This window comes from Lissotriton helveticus, chromosome 1_1 (genome assembly GCF_964261635.1).
Source record: "Lissotriton helveticus chromosome 1_1, aLisHel1.1, whole genome shotgun sequence".
Lineage (NCBI taxonomy): Eukaryota > Metazoa > Chordata > Amphibia > Caudata > Salamandridae > Lissotriton > Lissotriton helveticus.
Window position 1 is genome coordinate 1,510,645,231 of NC_136057.1, and position 18,000 is coordinate 1,510,663,230.

Here is an 18,000-nt window from a genome sequence, read left to right on the forward strand (position 1 = left end):
AGATACATTAGTAAAAACCGTTGTCATTTACAACGCCAATAGCTCTGACTTTCACAAATGCCAATAGCTCTAACTTTCACAAATGCGAGACCAATCGCATGGCAAATGCTTGTTTTTAGTACATGAACAGCCACACACCACTTCCTCGTAAACACTGCTGCGCAGCAGACGCTCACGCAGCCCCTGCAGTTGCTTGCTTTAAGAATCTCGCAGCCTATGACAAAACTAAAGCCCAACTACCGAGCTTCAATTGTGCTCTGCGAAAGTGTCCTCCTTCAACTCTATACGCAGGCGCAGAAAAGCGTAGCGTGCGTGCCGAAGCCGTTGCTCTGGCACGTCGTGGTGCAGTGTGGGTGGAGCCCTCACCCTGGTAACGGAAGCAGAGTTGGGGGCGGGTGCTCAGCGTTAATCAGTAATAGCAGGAAGGGGATGATCATCGCCCCGTAGCGGCACGGATAAAGGGAGAGGCGACACAATGCAGACCGAGGACGCCCGATATCTCAAGAGGTACACACGTGGTGATGGGGTGCAGGTACCGGGGAATGGTGTACTACGCCAATTCTAGAGACTGTTTGTGTCTGACAGCAGGGAGGGCATGTGCCTTGTTCAGGTTGAAGGAAGAGGTTGCTTTAAATTACAAGATAGGACGAGGAAAGAGGCGCTATGCCAAACAATAGATAGCGCTCGCTTTTCGAAATCAACCCATCTCTGGTGTCCGACAGACCCTATTTTCTTCTTGACACATGGCCCCTACCCCCTCCGACTGACGTAGCACTTTTGTCCCTTGTACCATAGCTGTCCTGCTCCCTCTTGGCGTATGCAATCTTCAGAGCCAAACCTTTTATCTATGGCGGGTGAAAACCGCACTTCTGATCATAATGTTGAGTTGAAGAAGATTGTTGCAGTTGGCGCCTCTTTACATTATCTCCAATCGACCAGACTTCTCCCTTCAACGAAGAGCAACAATATGGGGGATATCTTGAAAGTGACTGGGCTAAATTATGAAATACTCCACCAATAAGACTGAGAATGAGTAGGTAATCGGAACATTAACAAAAAAAAAAGGTTAGAGCAATATCTATGGTAACTTGCCCAGATATTAAAGCCTAAACCTTTGGGCCAAACACACAAACGGTGATGGGAGGAGTGCTTGCACTTTGTAACCACAGGTAATCGCTTGGAGTAGTATCTCATTGTTCTTTTGCTCACCATGCCATCTCAAATTGAACCCAGCCATATGCAAATCAGTCTTGACCCTGCTTCAATAGGAACAGTCCAGCCTAAAGTGCCAGGCCAGGTCCACCTTAATCAGAACACAGGAAACCCAAAACTGTTTTCACCCTGATCATGGCTTATCAGTCGAGTATATGCCTATTTTCATTGCCACAGTGACCAAAGGACGCATATCCTTGCCACTTTGAACGTTGCATCAATCCTCTCCAAGGGTAATGGAGGGAATGCTCTGAATTTGTCTAACTACTGGCTATCGCTTGGGGTAGCATCCTAACCCATAGTCCTTTTGCTCACCATGCCACATCAAGTTGGTACCAGCCATATGCACGCCTGGGCATAACCCCTGCTCACTGTACCACTGGAACCTAGGTACGATTTTAGAGCCAAACCAGGCCAAGACTAGTCATGGGTTGCTTGTGTTCTGGTTCAGAGAGGACATGGCTTGGCAGTTTGGGTGGGACTGTACCCATTGGAGTAAAATCAAGGCTTATTTGTAAATGGTTGTACATCTGAGGTGGGATAGTGAGAAAAAAAACAATGGGTTGGAATTCTATCCCGACGATTGCCTTTAATTTCACTTATTGCAAGCATTCTCCCATCACCTTTTGTGTGTCTAATCTTTTGGACCAACATGGTCTGTTTTAAAAAAAAATTTTTTTTAATGTAAGTATCTTTCTTGATTTCACTGACGCCCTACTAGGCTTCTTTGGTGGCTGTTTTGCAATTGTTTTTGATTTATTTTATATTTTTGGTATTTTGTTTTGTCATCTATGTATTACAAAGGCAAATTGACCCTTGAATGTTGAGTACTTTATTTCATTCTCTTCCCTGAAGCATAAATCCTAGCAGCCAACATCACCAAGAGATCCTTCTTCCTCTGTTCCTCACACTTATTTTGCCCACTAGTGTTCCGTGCATTATAACTTAGGCTCCCTCTTTTCCATTTTTACAGATAAATACAGACAGAAAATATTTATTTTCTTGTCTGTATTTATTTTTAAATGTGGATAACAACGGAAATTGGGTTGCTTTTTGAGTAATTCTAAATACTGTCTGCCATGACTGCCAGGCCACTAGCTGTGTGGATTGATAGGTTAGGGGGTTAAACAAAGAAAGGAAATTTAGTAAAGAGGCTGTAACAGAAGTAGATATGCACACGTTGATAATGAAATATACATATTTCGTTTAAGTGCATTGATTTATCTTTTGCAGGTGTTTACAGCATTGAAACATGGTAGGCATTAAAGCATGAGTGCATATTTACCGGTTAAATAAATGTGGAAATATACCAATTTCAGGTTCCTTTTTCTACAAATCCCAAAATAAAAATGGATAAATGCAGATGAAATTATCCAAAAATAAATATGGATAACTACAGATGGAAATGTGAAGAACAAAAATACCATTAGACCGGGAGTTCTAAGATTCATAACCAAACACTAACTCCATCATCCCAGGTTCCACACATGGAACCTTTACCAACATGCCCACAACACATTCCCCTCTTATAACAATTACCAACATTGAATAAAATACAAAACATATTAATAAACCATAAGAGTGATAAAAGAGAAACACACCTTGTAATAAGACCAACTAAATAACACAGAAGAATTAAACTTAGCCTAAAGTTACAGCCAAATAATGTATTACATATTTCCCTGGACATAATCTTCCATCCATTTTAGCGGTTTCCTAGTTCTTTTGTTAACTGGTTCACCTTCCAGCTAATGCTCAACTTCCTGCACATTCATCTTTTAATTGCCGATCCCAGAACCAATCCCATGGTTCTCACCGTTACCACAATCTGCTTCTTCCAACCCCACACCCCTCTCTTCATTCATTACCATATCAGAATTCACAGTATCAACATCATCGCTCTCATCCTAAACACAATGATCAGTATGTACCATTACATCACGTTTTTTTTTTTTTTTTGCAAATGCAGTCCCCTCATTGACCGGTTTCTCAAAATTCTCCAACAAATTTGCATCATACTCGTTTTATTCCTTATGAGCTTTCTTCCATACCTCATTTAGACCTACCACAACTTGATTAAGATTACACACTTTACCATTAGGCTGTCTTACAGAATTACGCAAACCTTCAACCATTTCCTCTGGTTCATAAAACCGGCTCTCGTCCTTAGGAATAAAACCCGGCTTCTTGATCTGAACCCAATCACCCACTTTATCTTGCACAGGTTGAATATGCTTTTTGGAATGAAAATGCAGCTTACTTTTACCACGCCTGTCTTTGATTTTCTTGCAAACTGCTTCCACAGACCAATGCTCCATTCCTATGTGAAACAACCATTCAGGGGTATATTTGGTTTTATGATTTCTTCCTCTCAGTATAAAAAAGGAGATACTCCTGTAGATTCAGAGTTAGTAATTCTATAAGCCCATATCATTTTACCTAGTTGTGTAGTCCAATCCTCGTCACCTCCATAGCTAATTGTATCATACCTTTGATTACATGTTTAAAACTCTCTACCTTATTGTTACCACTAGGATTGTATAGAGAAGTAGTTTTACGCTTTGCACCAATACGTTCAAAGTAAAGCTTTGCTTTATTGGAGACAAATTGCATCCCATTGTCACTCAAAATGATGGCAGGTATGTCTTCCAATGTACAAATCTGATGAAGGAATTCCAAAACAGAATCCGTATCCGCTTCATTCACAACTCTTATGATGGGCCCCCAAGAAATCAAATCTGTTTAAACTAACACATATTTCTGAGGATTTCCTGTGGGTCCCACAATGTCAACAGCCATAGGTTCCCACTGATGCTTCAGAATCAAATCTCACTTATTGGGGGTCTCAAAGTTTAAGATTTATCAGCTTGCAAACAATTGGGGCACTCCCTCACGAACCGTTCCACCGCAATATGCATCCCAGGCCACCAAAATAATTTTTTCACAAAAGATTTGTTTCTCATCATCCAGAATGCCCTAATGCCTTAAAATGATAACCATTTCCTGCAAAGTATGCAGTGGAACCACTCTTTGTCCTTTCAAAATTGCACCATTATCTACTGTCATCTTAGACCTTACCCCCCAGAATGGTCATATCCATTGCTCGATACACTCCTTCCTTTGCCATTTGTCGCACATGTAGGTCATTACTGTTTATAAGACCTTGTATTCCACATTCCATTCCTCCCTTTTACCAGCTGGTGTACCAATATCATGCACCAATGCCACCAGAAATTAATTCCACCTTCATACTCTCATTCCTCCATGTTAATCGGCATTCTGTATACAATCACCCACAACATTGTCCTTACCTGGTACATACACAATTTTGTAGTTCTAGTCTTGAATGTGTTTGACTAATCGGGCTAAGCAAGCAGACACATTTACTTTATCTTATGTTGTCAAAATGTTATCTAGGTGTTGGTGATCACAACGAATGGTACATGGTTTTCCCCATAATAAAGCCCTAAATTATTGTAAAACACAAGCACATGCACATTCTCCTCAGCAGGTGATAAAGATCTTGAGGCATATGCAATCACACATTCTGTACCAAACCTATCCAATTGAGTTTAAGCTGCACCCAGCCCTTAACTGCTAGCCTCAGTTGTGATAATGCTGTCTGCACATGTATCAACACCTTTCAAAGCAAAGGCATTGACAAAAGTACATTTTATTGTACATAAATCTTCTTTACAATTGTGAGACTATTCACATTTGGTTTTGCCGTTTAGTACTGTCTGGTGTGATACGTTTTCTCAGCAAACGTGGGACTATATTTTGCACAATATTCTGTTGATCCAATAAATTACCGTACATCATCTTTACTGTTCGGGGTATATTCCTCCTCAATAGCTTAGATGACAGACAGTTTGGGTTGAACACATTTCTTCACTTATCACATAACCGAGATAAGTAAACACTGTACTCTGTAAATTTGCATGTGAAATTCCACAGTTAATTCCTTTGATTCTAAAAAAAAGTCAGCTCTCTCACCAACCTGTAATTTTCTCTGTTTTGATAGAACACTAATTGTCATACTGGAAAAACGTTACCACCTTCCTCTTTGCCAAATAGCTGAAACATTAAGTCTGAAGCCTCCGACACTAAGCTAAACGGCATCCACTTAAATTGGAAACACCCTTCAGAAGTGATAAAGGATGTACATTTCCGCGAATCCTGAGCTAAAGAAATGTGGCAGAAAGCTGATCACAGGTCAGTGGTGAAAACCCACTTGACACTTTGACACGTTACTATTTCGTTAATTTTAGGCAGCAGAAATTGGTCTACAGTTATGTTATTTAGAGGGTGTAAATCAACACACAACCACAGCTTGCAGTTGTTCTGTCTGGTCATTGCTAATGGGTAAGTCCAATCGGAAGCTTCTATCGGTTCTATCCTCCCCCCCCCCCCCCCCCCCCCCAATAGAAAAGAAGCCAGCTTCTCTAGCTCCACAGAGACTTCATCCCTAACCATAAAATACATCTTTCTCAACCTTGTGGTCCCCAGGTTTTGCATAATACCTTTATAATAAATCAGTGCTCCAATCCTTTTAAATTCCTCAAATTAAGACTGAAAACGTTTGTAAATTTTATGATTATGTTGTTGCCCAGACGCACTCCATTCCAACAACTGTTACTTGCTTTTTGATATTCAGATCAAGTACAACGTGAACATTTCCCTGGGTAAACAAACCTAGCATGGATGGTCCTTTCATAGCAGCGTCCAACTTGCCCCAAGTCCATCTATTTTTGAATCTGAAACTGAACAAACTAAAACAACCATGTCAGTATATTTCCAGTATATACCGATTCTTATGTATCAATGAATTACTTCTATTGAATAGATGTGGTCTTTTGAGAATTATTTATGTATGTATTTTTGTGGTTTCTGATCAACTATATCCTCGAAAAAATAACAAATGAAGTAAAATAATAAAAAGATAAAATATATTTTTTATATATTTATAAGTCTTGTATAGCATTTTTGTGTGTTGTGGTCCAAATCTGAGTGCGTAACTTGTTTCAAATGTGCACTGAACCCGGTGCAAACTCCTTTTCCAATTAAAATATTTCCAGTATATATAAACCTCTTTATTCGACCAGTTCCAACCATAAAAATTTGCATAAAAACATGATTAACATTTTTACATGTACATAATAAAATGCAGGGTTCAATGTGCCAAGCAGCAATTCTAATACAGATTTTGGAATACGAAGGAAAAGGATTTACTCAAAGGGGAGACGTATAATTATTATCCCATAAATTACACAAATCCAGTCTACCATAAATGAGCTCAAGTAGTGTCAAATTGTAATTCATAAAAATAGACACAAAACAAAGGTAGAGGAAAGAAAATTCCATTTCATATATCCCAAAGTAGCACAGGGTATGATGAGCAAAACAGAAATTGTGGCGCAGATGTAGTACAGACGAAATTTGCATTTCTAGCCAGTAGTGGACAATTGGGCTTCTATCCAGTGGAATTATGTACCCATGCCTGTCCACAAATCCCTCTAAAAAATGGGTCCGCTATGTTCACAGGGGGGTTTAGATCCCCTTCTAGAAGGCCCTGTTTTTAATTGGATAGATTTATTTCTTTTGTGTTAAAGCATCTTCATTATTAGACCATCACAGGACAGTTCAGCCTCATTCTTTCTATGATCAATAACTCTGCAGAATGTACGCCGCACCCTCATTGCCTTATGCCAATATTTTGCTACTGCAGACCCATATAGTTAATTACTATCTGTTCTTAATATCCTGAGATCTACTTCATAATTCCTCACACCCAGGTTTCTAAACACAGGTGCCAACAAGGATCTCCTAATGCTGGCATAAGCTGGACAAAAGAACTTAAAATGAGCTAATGTTTCTCAGTGGGTAGCTCAAACTGGACAGGTTTATGATACTTGTGGCAAGTGACTCCACCTGCTACGGAACGTGTTGATAGGAAGAATACCATATTGGAATGTCAATGGAGCTTCAGGGGGCTCCATCTTATTGATAAACGGTTAAAAAATCTGTAAACACTTTGTCAAGAAATGTTTCCGTCAAACTACCCTGACAGGACTCCATGAAACACTATTTGTTAATAAACGCCTAGCACCGGGCCTTCAGATGTACAGTCACCCCATTACTACTTCAAAGTGTATTATCCCATAGCTTTCTCATATCTAAACTATTAACCTGTGCTTTAGTATGTTTGAACCAGGATAATGTATAACCTGCATCAAATTCCTTTAGTTCTTTGCTAGACTATAATCCAGGACAAAAGGGTTTAAGATTCGCAAGATGCACAATGTTTCTTTGCGCCAGATCAAATTATAATGGAATCAAAGGAGCCTTTTGTGAGAGATTTGTAAGAGATCAAACTTATCTTTATTTGTATATTAACAGTTCGGTTAAATTACTGAGTCCCCCAAACCTCAGAGCCATAAAGTGCTGCAGTTACCACTTTAGCTTGGTACATCTCCGAGGCTGGCAATAGCAAACGATAAAAATAGTTTTTTAATGCTCTCAATACAGCTCCAGCTTTATGCTGTAAAAGTAACTAGCTTTTTCTTAATCTGCTCTGAACATGTCAATGTGTTTGTTAGCCAAACCCCCAAGTAATCCAGCTCCTTCACTAGCTCAAGGGGGAATTCCCTGCATTTTCATCTTTCCTTTAAAAGACCTGTGGGGGTAAAAGACCATGAATTTTGTTTTGTTCGCATTGATTTTTAATCCATGTCAGATGCAGAAACTTAAAAATTTGTTGAACAAAGTTTGCGGGCCTCCTGGGGTTCTTTATGTTAGTACGTTGTTGTCCGGGTATAAAAGAGCAGGGATTTTCTGGCCACCTATTTGTTATTGTGGGGGAGTTGTTATTGCAGTTAAGTAGTTGCTCAATGACTCCATTGATGCAAAGAGTAAACCATGTAGGGACCAGAACACAGCCTTGATTAACTCCCCTTTCAATAGGAATTCTTTCTGTTCGTTCTCCCCTTGTCCCACATCTTACCTGGGTATAATTATTGCTGTATAAGCATATCATTAATAACAGCAAGGATTCTGGCAGTCCCACTTTGTCAAGAACAGACCATTATAAGCGTGAAACATTGGCTCACTTCTTACTATGCTGTCCCGCCCTGTTGTCAATGCGCCGAATCCATCTAAGGCCCATTCTCCTTCAACTGGGCACACGGATGGCAAAGGAGGCAGTCCTTCAGCTATATTTGCTGGACACGGTGCAGCACATGGCTAATTTTTCAAAGTTCCTCTACCATGCCCGACAAGCCCTAATGGACAGGTCAACTACGGCAGCGCATGGAATTCATCTGGAGGAAGGCCTAATTCAGTCCGGTTCTCTATAAAAAATGTGTCCGGGGTAGTTAAAGGATCTATAGTTACTGTATTTTAGAATCAAAACACCAAATGGTGGTTTTAGGATCAACCTGTACAAATATATTGTTATCTTATTCAATTTTAATCATTTTTAATTTTTTTTATTGATTACTCCTTTTGTATTGGTTTTTATTAATCACACAAATAAAGTGTCATTGTCAAGAACAGACCATAACTTTGCCTGGATACCAAGTCCAAAGCAGCCCTCTGATCTAGAAAAGCCACATACAGGAGCTTGTGCCTTAGCCAAACAGTCTTCTACACCAATGAAGGGAAATGGAAGACTTGGTCGATCATGCTGGTATTCTCCCTACACCCTTCCTTGCAAGTGGAATAACGCCCTTGCTTCCTGCATCCAGTCCTGTACTCTGGCCAGAGTCTGCCTTCAGAAGATCTTTTGAGCAGTATCAGTAAGATTAATCAGTCTATAATTGGCCTGATTATCCCTGGTACCTTTCTTGAATATTGAGATTATTTCATTTTAGCCTCACTCCAGGTGTAAGGGACATCTGAGCCCACCACTATTGAATTTGACAGTAAATTAATAAAAGGTCCCCAGATGGATGAATGAATGTGGTATAAATCTGCTTTTATCCAACCCAGGCGCTATTCCCAGCATCATGGAATCTATAGCCGCCAATGTCTCTTGATGCGTATAAATCGGGTATTGGTTTTGTCATTCTCTCTATTCAGTGAAACCTGAGGGGTCCTATTAAGACAATCAGTATTTAAAATAGGTGCCATATACAACTCCTTGAAGTGCTTTATCCACCCCTCAGGCTGTGTGTGACTCCTCTACCATAACGGACTCTCATTACCCTAGGCAAAGAGATGGCAGCATTCTTTGTTCTATTTATTCTTCAGAGTAATGGCCAAATTCTGCCATTTGACTTGTTCTAATCACTCCTCCTTGGTGATTTGTACAAGCTTGTATTCTTTCTTAGCGGTTCCTATTAGAATTTTACTTCCTCCCTTGACCTCTCTAAGTAGCTTTGACATGTTTAACACAGTAACCCTCAGTATTGTTGTCCGAGGTTAACAAATTCCCTTAACTTTATCAACAAACGTGTCTTTCAACAGCTCTTCATTAACAATTTTGTACAGGAACTCAGCATCTGCAAAAAGTTTTAAAGATACGCCACCAATTGTCATCCAGCACGCAGGTTTAGGTCTGTGAAACTTACCATCAATATTTAGAAATAAATTACCACATATGCTAGCCAGTTTGTCACAATTCTCGTTGTCACCTTCATGTGTTTCACAGTCTTCATTATTCTCTACCTCATGCACACATTTACTGGTATTGTTCCTTCTTCTACATATTTTTGATAAATGTCCTTCAATGCCACCGTTGCTACATTTTTGCTCAACGCCAAATTTTCCTTGCTGTCACAACGGTAGCATCTGGTTTGGTCTTTGATTTCTTGTCCTTAACAGAATAAGCATACGTTTTGTTTCTACTTTGAAGTTTGCCATCAGTCTCACAGTCGCTCACTTCTGTGTTTAAAACCCAGCACACCTACTTGACATCTCAGATCTTGAGACTTAGGCGAATATGCAGTAATGATTCAGAGCTTCTCACAACACAAGAGGAGAGCAAAAAAAGGTTTTTAGTTCGGGGATATTCGGCTAAAACAGTGGACACAGCTATAGCCAAATCAAGACCGTATAGCATATTTGAGCTACTATTTGGCAAGAGCAGAGGCCCAGAGGGTGATATGACTACAAGCACAATTCAGAGCAATGATCCCATTCGATTAATATTAACGTACTGCAAACAAGAACACCAGTTGAGAAATATCATTAAACGAAGCTGGCCCATAGTGGTTGTGGTCCTGTTATAGGACACCTTTTACCCAAAGCACCCTTTCATATAGAAGGACGGCATCTATGAGTAACACCCTGGTAAAGACCAGTCTGGAAATGGCGGAAGGGGGCACATGGTTGAATTCCAGAAAGGGTTTCTTTAAATGTACATATGGGGTAAACTAAAATTCTTATGTAACTGCATTCTGCGACAAAGAAAGGAAAATCAGCAAACATCTTACCTGCAAAACAGACTTTGTTGTCTATGTACTGCAATGCACATGTGGACTACAGTATGTTGGTAGTACCAAATTGCAAGCCCATAAACGCATACTCTAACATATCAGGGCTATTACCAACTCAGACCCCACCTATCCTGTAGCACGACATTTTTAAAGCAACTCATAATAACAACTTAAGTGATTTTAAATACTTCTTAATTGATGCAGTCCTCATTCAAAGAAGAGGAGGGAACAGGGAAGTGAAGCTTAGGAGATTAGAAACTCGTTCTTTTCTTGATTTAGACACAAAGAGCCCTGGGGGACTAAACACCACTGAATATCTATACACCTGCTTGTAAATAGACCTTGACATTTCATATTTTTAGATGTATATTTTCATATGTTTCTTTTTTTACCATCATTCTTTCACCTGCTTTTTTAATCATGAAATTCGGTATATAGCTTTCAAAGTACAATATATTTAAAATCATCATATAATGTTACAATGTAAATCAGTGATGAATGCAAATATTGAAGAGATTTTCTCAGTAGCAATAATTCCGCTGCTGCACGAATGAAAATATAAAAAAACGCACAGCACTTGGGCACTAATAGATTACGGGGGTGGGGACGAACATTTTGCACTTTATATACTGAAGTCATTTTAATGCAACATTATGGACAGTGTGGGATTGTAGGTATCTTACTGTGATGATTTTTTTGTACAGCTTTTATTATAATAAATTGGGGTATCAAGATAAGCATTATGCAACAATGAAATCATGCATTTAAGTATTTATTTGTTGCCTAAGTGTTCTTGTGGCAGTCCATAAATGCACATATATGTATTTATATAATATTTTGTGCAATTATAGACATTGAAGCTGTAAAAGTCTGAAGTCTGTCATCTGTATTAATTATTTTGACTGTATTACTTGTCGCTTTAAAATGCTGATCCAAAACTGCAGCATTGTCATGTGATCGAGGATGGCCGAAACGAGTAATAGCGGATAGCTCAAATGAAAAAACATAGCAAGCACTCAAATTGTGGCCTGTGTCCATTTCTATCCCTTCAACGGAACTTTGGGGAAAGTGGAGTTTTGGACATCTCGGCTCCTTGTACAATTGCTAGTACGTTGTTTAAAGCAGTCCCCATTAATCCATTAAAGTTTCTGAATAGCAGAGTTGCTGGCATGCATCACTAAATGGTCCCTGATAAGATTGTCATGTAATATTCCAAATTTGCAGTCCAATACTAATTCTTTTTAGCTGAGCAACATACTCATCCACAGATTTGTTCTTCCCTTGTTTCAGTTGATAGAACTTATACTTGATAATACCAATGCAAATGTTTTTTTTTTAAAACTGTATTTTATTGGTTTCAAGCAAACAGAACATGCAGTGCATGTTGACAGCTCCATACATATTCTCAAGTCAAACGTATATATGTTGCAGCAACAATCCGATAATGTAAAGTATTAGTGAGTGGGATTATCCACCTCTCTGACGACAATCAAAGCTGTGTATGCATGGAACCAAGGCAACTAGCTGATCATTGTGCAAGGGAGCACCATTACACACTTGCTCATCATAAAATTAACAAGTGTATACTCTCTATTCTTTATCAATCCTCTGCCTCAGAGCCACTCTCAGAAGACGTATTGTTGTCTTCCCGAAACATACCCAGCTGTTTGGGCCTACAACATTATTGCCTCAGCTGCTCCCTCATGGGTACCTGATATTCTTTTGTGTTAACCCCCCCCCCCTTTCGAATAAATCTTGTAACCAATCTGTCAATAGTGGGACCCTTGTGCCCGTCCACCCACTGGCCATCCCTTCTCTTTGCCAGCAGTAGGGCCGACTAGGCTAGTTTATAAGGGATTTTGTGTCCATTTGGTCGCACCATACAACTCCCAGTAGACATGCGAGCAGCATGAGCGGGATTTGAATGCCAATGGCCATCTCTACATGTGGCACCACTTGGCCCCAGTAATCTTGAACTTTCTCGCAGTCCCATGCTGGGTGTATGATAGTAGCCCCGATCTCCCTACATTGTGCACATGTAGCTCCTAGTAGGGTCTATTTCATTTAAGCTATATGTAGTGAAGTAGATACAATGCAGGAAATGAAAATGCAGGAGCTTAAATCTGTTACAGTACACTGTACAAACATGGCCTGGTTCTTTCACCCAATCCGAATATGAAATGGGCATACCACACAGGCTCTATGGGAATGAAATTGTCAAGGTTGCATGTCACGCCTAAGGGCTTTTGTAAAAGAGGGTAATTAAGCGGCATCTCTCTTCCCACCCAAAAAGACAGTCTAGGAGGCCTGAGGGCAGAGGGACCGCAGGAAAATCTGTTTCAGAGCTCCTTCGCCACACTCTCCAACTTTTAATGGTAAATATGATCAAGTCCTAGCCCAAAAGTGTCCTGTGCATCCTGGAAAGAAATGAAGATATCCGCTTCAAGATATCCCCCCCCCCCCCCCCTCCTGCCATTGCTCCATAGACATGGTTGTGTCCGTGTTCCCAAAGAGAGCCAGATCCCACAATTTTAACTACATACTGAAGGGGGCTCTACGGAGAACTTTCTGAACCACCTTGTCCCAAATTTCTGCTGTATGTTTAAGCAGATACGGAACCATGCTCCGACCTGCCCACTCGCATCAACAACTGAGGCAGAGAGTCACCTCCAATCTCAGTCCGTAGGAGCCGTTTCTCCCAATTATTAGACTCAGTGAGCCATCAAGCTGCATGCTGCAGATGTGCAGCTTCATAGTAGAACTGTACATCAGGGACTGCCAATCCCCAAATCTTTGTTTAGCATTGCAAGCCCCACCCTGTTGTGCTTACCCACCCTTGGGAGAGCCCAACAGGCTTTCCAGCCTGCAGAAAAGAAATTGTCCTTCTGCGGTAACAGAGAGTTCTGCATAAGGTACAGGCAGCGGGGAAAGAAAACCATTTTTGCCACCCTACCCATCACCCAGAGAGGGAGCCTATGCCGAAATGTAATGGAGTTCTCTAAACTTGTCAGCACTTTATCTACGTTCTAGCATTAATGTTGGGCCTCAGTATACATAACTCAAATCCCCAAGTATCAAAATCCATCCAATTACCACCGGAGATCTACCTCTGGCAGCTGGTCCCGCTGCTTCAGAATCAAGCCACCCAAAGGGAACATTAGTGACCTGCGGACAATGATCCTAAGACCCGTGACGTCACCAAAAGCATGCAATAACTGCATCAGGATTGAAGCAGACTCCCCTGGCGAGCCCACATATACCATGTAGCTAGACAATGTGAGTAGTGTACCCCACCTTGAACCCTCAGAGCTCTAGCTTCGTACTCCGTGGCAGCGCAAGAGACTCCATTGTTATAGCAAATAGTGGGGGCGAGAGAGTGCACCCCTGGCGAGTACCCCTCCCCACAAGCCAGTCTTCATAAAGTTCATCCCCCACCCTGATAGGTGTAGAAGTTTTAGTGTACAAAAGTTGTATTCAGGTTCAGAAGTTGGGTAGAAACCCCATGCCCCACAGTACTGCCATTAAAAAGGCCCACCTTTCAAGGTCTAGGGAGACCAAGGTCTTCTCTGCCTCCCATCCAAAATACCAAGTAGAACATGGGCCAGTCTTCAGAGCTTGTGAGTGGTGTCACATGCCATCACGAAGCCTCATTGGTCTTCATGGACCAGCTCTCGGATCATACCATGCAGCCTTGTCACCAATATGTAACACAATACTTTAAGATCTGTGTATTAAGCATGATAAGGGGTCTCCCCTCCCCCTCCCTCCCACCAGGCCTCCGCATCAAACACAATAACCACTCTCTCATAGTCAGTGGTAGAAGATGTTTCTCCTTCACCTCCAGGTAGACCTCCAATAATTTTACCTTGGGAATGGAAGAGTAGGCATGATAGAATTCTGCTGGGAATCCATCGCTCCCCGGTGTCTTGTACTTGTTAAGCACCTTAAGGCAGCACCCACCTCCTCCAAGGAGAGATTCTCCACGAAGTCTTGCATGTTCCCCTATGATGTAGTTCTTACTAATCCGTAGGATCTGCGCATTGTGTGGACAACAGAAACTAAGGGCCTGGTGTCAAGACTGATTCCGAACTCCCCCACAGGATATGTTGGCCTATAGACCAGCTACCTCATCGTGCCACCGTAAGCCCTCCTAACCTACGTGGAAACTAATGGTTTCTAGCAATCATTGAACATGACAACTGTGTCCCCTGACGGACCGTGGAAACAGTACAGAACTTTTCACTCAGTCACTTGTTCTTACTTATTCTCAGAGAAATATACAGGGAATACACAGTGGGATGTTTTCAATCAAATGTATTAAACCAATTTTATTCTTGCATAAAATACGTGTGCTGCAATGATTAAGAGACAGAAGCAGATAAATGTGATTACAAGCTCTGAAAGTGTAAATAGTAGGTAGAGTTCTACCATGGTGCTGAAACAATGTATATATGCAGGCATATAAAACAAGGCAGTAATCAGGTGTACTTCTACTATGCGGACCCTACTCTAAGTGGACCTAAAGTGTGTGTACTTGTAAAGCCAAGAATTCCCCCCTCCTTCCCCAGGGACGATCCAACCACATTCCCGGATGGGATAGAGAGAAGGACCCCATAGTGTTTACGAACTAGACACCCCTTATGTGATGTCAGACCGCTCCATGGTGATTTCTCAGCATTCAAGGACCCTTTGTCTCAGCGGAAGTACCTCCTCTACTTATCTACCAGGATGCTAATCATTTATTATAGAAAACAGCCTTGCGTTGTACACATAGATTAGTGATGTTATGGATATATAGATAGCCCTGTCGCCCTGTGGATGAAGATAGTGATGACATTTGTATGTAGTGCGAAACAAGACCTTGTACATGATGTTTAGGGCGCTGTGATAATGTTGTCTGAGGCTACATGTAAAAACAAGTTTAGTTTCCGAGAAACTGATCCAACATTGTTGTGCATGCAAATGTATGCCAAAGGTCACAGCTGGAAATTTTATTTGTGAGGACAATGTAAAAAGAAGCTGTTTTGCTACATGGGCCTACCTCTGGAATATAACACCAACTCCTCATACTAGGGGTCCATATCTAAAAGCTATCTAAAAAAGCCAGCAGACAGCTTTAAAATAGTTTAAAAAACAACACTTAAACTCATCTAAAAGCGGGCTTATCAATAAAATGTGTATTAAACGTTTGTAAGTCATTTTATTATTTGAGATCCCAGGCACTCAGAAAGCCAGGGTGCCTAAAAAAAAAAAAGAAAAGCTGCTTTGGTACAATTTGTTTAAAAAATATGGCAAATTGTTCCCACACGGCCAATTGTTTTTGTTCTAAGTGGTAGACGCAGCATTGCTGTTGCCCACAGCCGCAGACATTTCCAGAGTTGCACCTTGTAGCATGTTTATGGAGCAAAGGTGATCCCATCCAGTTCCAACTGCAGCCACAGGGGAGGTGTTTTCTCCCTCAAGTTCTCCACAGAGCCGTTGTTCACATCCCTAGGAGCTGAAGCATCCCAATGTGGCTCTAAGAATGCATTTATCATGAATGGAATATGCTGAGGACAGAAATACGCATGGGCCTTTAAGGTGTTCATCAGCACTTCAATGTCCAGTGGCGCAACCAATTCTGATCCGAGAAATGTATCCAGGACGCACTCCTGGTTCCAAAGCAGGCAGCAAAAGACCGGTTGTATGCAGTCAAGCCAGACAAGCAGAACGACAAGAACCAGGGCTCATTTAGTTCTTTAAGCTAAAGAGTACTGATGCAGTGTATCATGTGCTCACGGCAGCACATCACTAACAGTGCTGTTTCCATTCTGGGTTGAGCTGGGAAGTCCATTGAGGAGCAGATAGAATAAAATCAGTATACCCGCCCCAAGTAGCAGGACAAGCGGGAGCCCTCCAAAAATGCTTCTCAACATGGAGTGTATGAAAGATGGTATAACTCAGAATATCGCCTGAAAGGTGCTAACCAAACCAGAGCTGATACATTAAAAAATGTGCACTTTTTCTTTCATATCAGACATGTTAAAGATACGATGTACCAGCTCCTCAAAATGCAGCAGGAAGTTAGAATGGAGTAGTGTCTGTATCTTAGATGAGGACATTGCAACCTGGAGCTCAAATGTCTCTTTAGCTGACGTTAAGGCCTCATCCTTCTGTAAAACCATGGCTTTCAGTTTGCATAGGGAGTCAAATTTTATGTTCGAAACATTTATCGAAGGCCATAGCGCTGCCTCCCTAACTGTGCGGGCAGGTGGAAACAGTACTGGGATACAACAAGTGACCACAGAATTAATTGTCACTAGATAAGCTATGTCTGGTTCCATTCTGCAGCAACCTTGATCAATCAGCATCACATAACTCCTGTTCGAGAGCAGCCTGAATACAGGGTGAATCACGGCAGCTGGGAAACCTTTCCGATAACAAGACAAGTTCGCCATTGAAGCATTACATGCCCTGTGGAGAGATAGGTGCAAACCAAGAAGCCACTTAAGGCGTCTTCACAGTCTGAGCCACTAAGAAAAACGTCTCTGTCCCCATTCCTGCATCTAAATCTGAACTGTAATTCCCAATACTCATCCACATGTCCTTTGCCTAGTGCTTTATATCTGCCTACCTTTTGGTATTGGAGACAGTTGGAATTGAAAAGATGTGACCGGTAGGGTGATGTAGCCATGGATTGTCCAGTCAGTGGATGGTATTTCAGCCATGTTGAAAAGTAATTGGTCTAATTTTTCAACGTGAAACATACCATTGTCTTCTGTCTTTCTGTTAGATCATAAACAGAGACCAGATTTGTAGTGTTGATGTAATGCAATAGCACATGGCCAGAACGTATTGTCCAGCTCAGTATTTTATTGTACCTGTCCATGTTGGAATATAAACATGTCTTGCTGTATTATGTCAATAGCGGAAGACAATATGTTGCCCAGTGATTACATTCTGGATGATAAAGTGGTCATACCTTTGTCAACCACAGCAAAAGCCTTTTTTAGATTCTTTCAATCTTTCAGCAGCTTCATGTTTAGAAATTATCCACAGCTGGTTGTATATTCCGTACAAATAGCGCTTTTGATGTGGGTTTCGGGGACCCAGCAAATAATCCCTTAGATCCATGTCATCAGAGAGAAAGGACAAGTGTTGTTTAACCTGGGAGAGGTTTTCAGCCAGTCTAGGCATAACTTCCCAACACTACATGACGTCACCACCCTGAGTGTTCTGATTGTACATATCGTTGATCAGGCCTATTGATCCTAAATCCTTCGAGTTACCCAGGAATCTAGTTTGACACCCGTCTGCATCCACAGGCCAAACCAACCAATCCTTCCAATTGGGGTCTGATGAATTGAAAGAA

The 18,000-nt window shown here is 41.1% G+C and overlaps 1 protein-coding gene across 1 annotated transcript in view; it reads left to right on the top strand.

Moving 5' to 3' along the window:
* The first annotated feature begins 350 nt into the window (after nt 1-350).
* The window catches only part of KIFAP3 (kinesin associated protein 3), a 1,290,910-nt gene continuing 1,273,260 nt past the window's right edge, over nt 351-18,000 (top strand). The window contains exon 1 of the mRNA XM_078686865.1: nt 351-507. Within this exon, the coding sequence (XP_078542991.1) occupies nt 476-507 (32 nt within the window). The 5' untranslated portion in view covers nt 351-475. The remainder of the gene's footprint in view (nt 508-18,000) is intronic.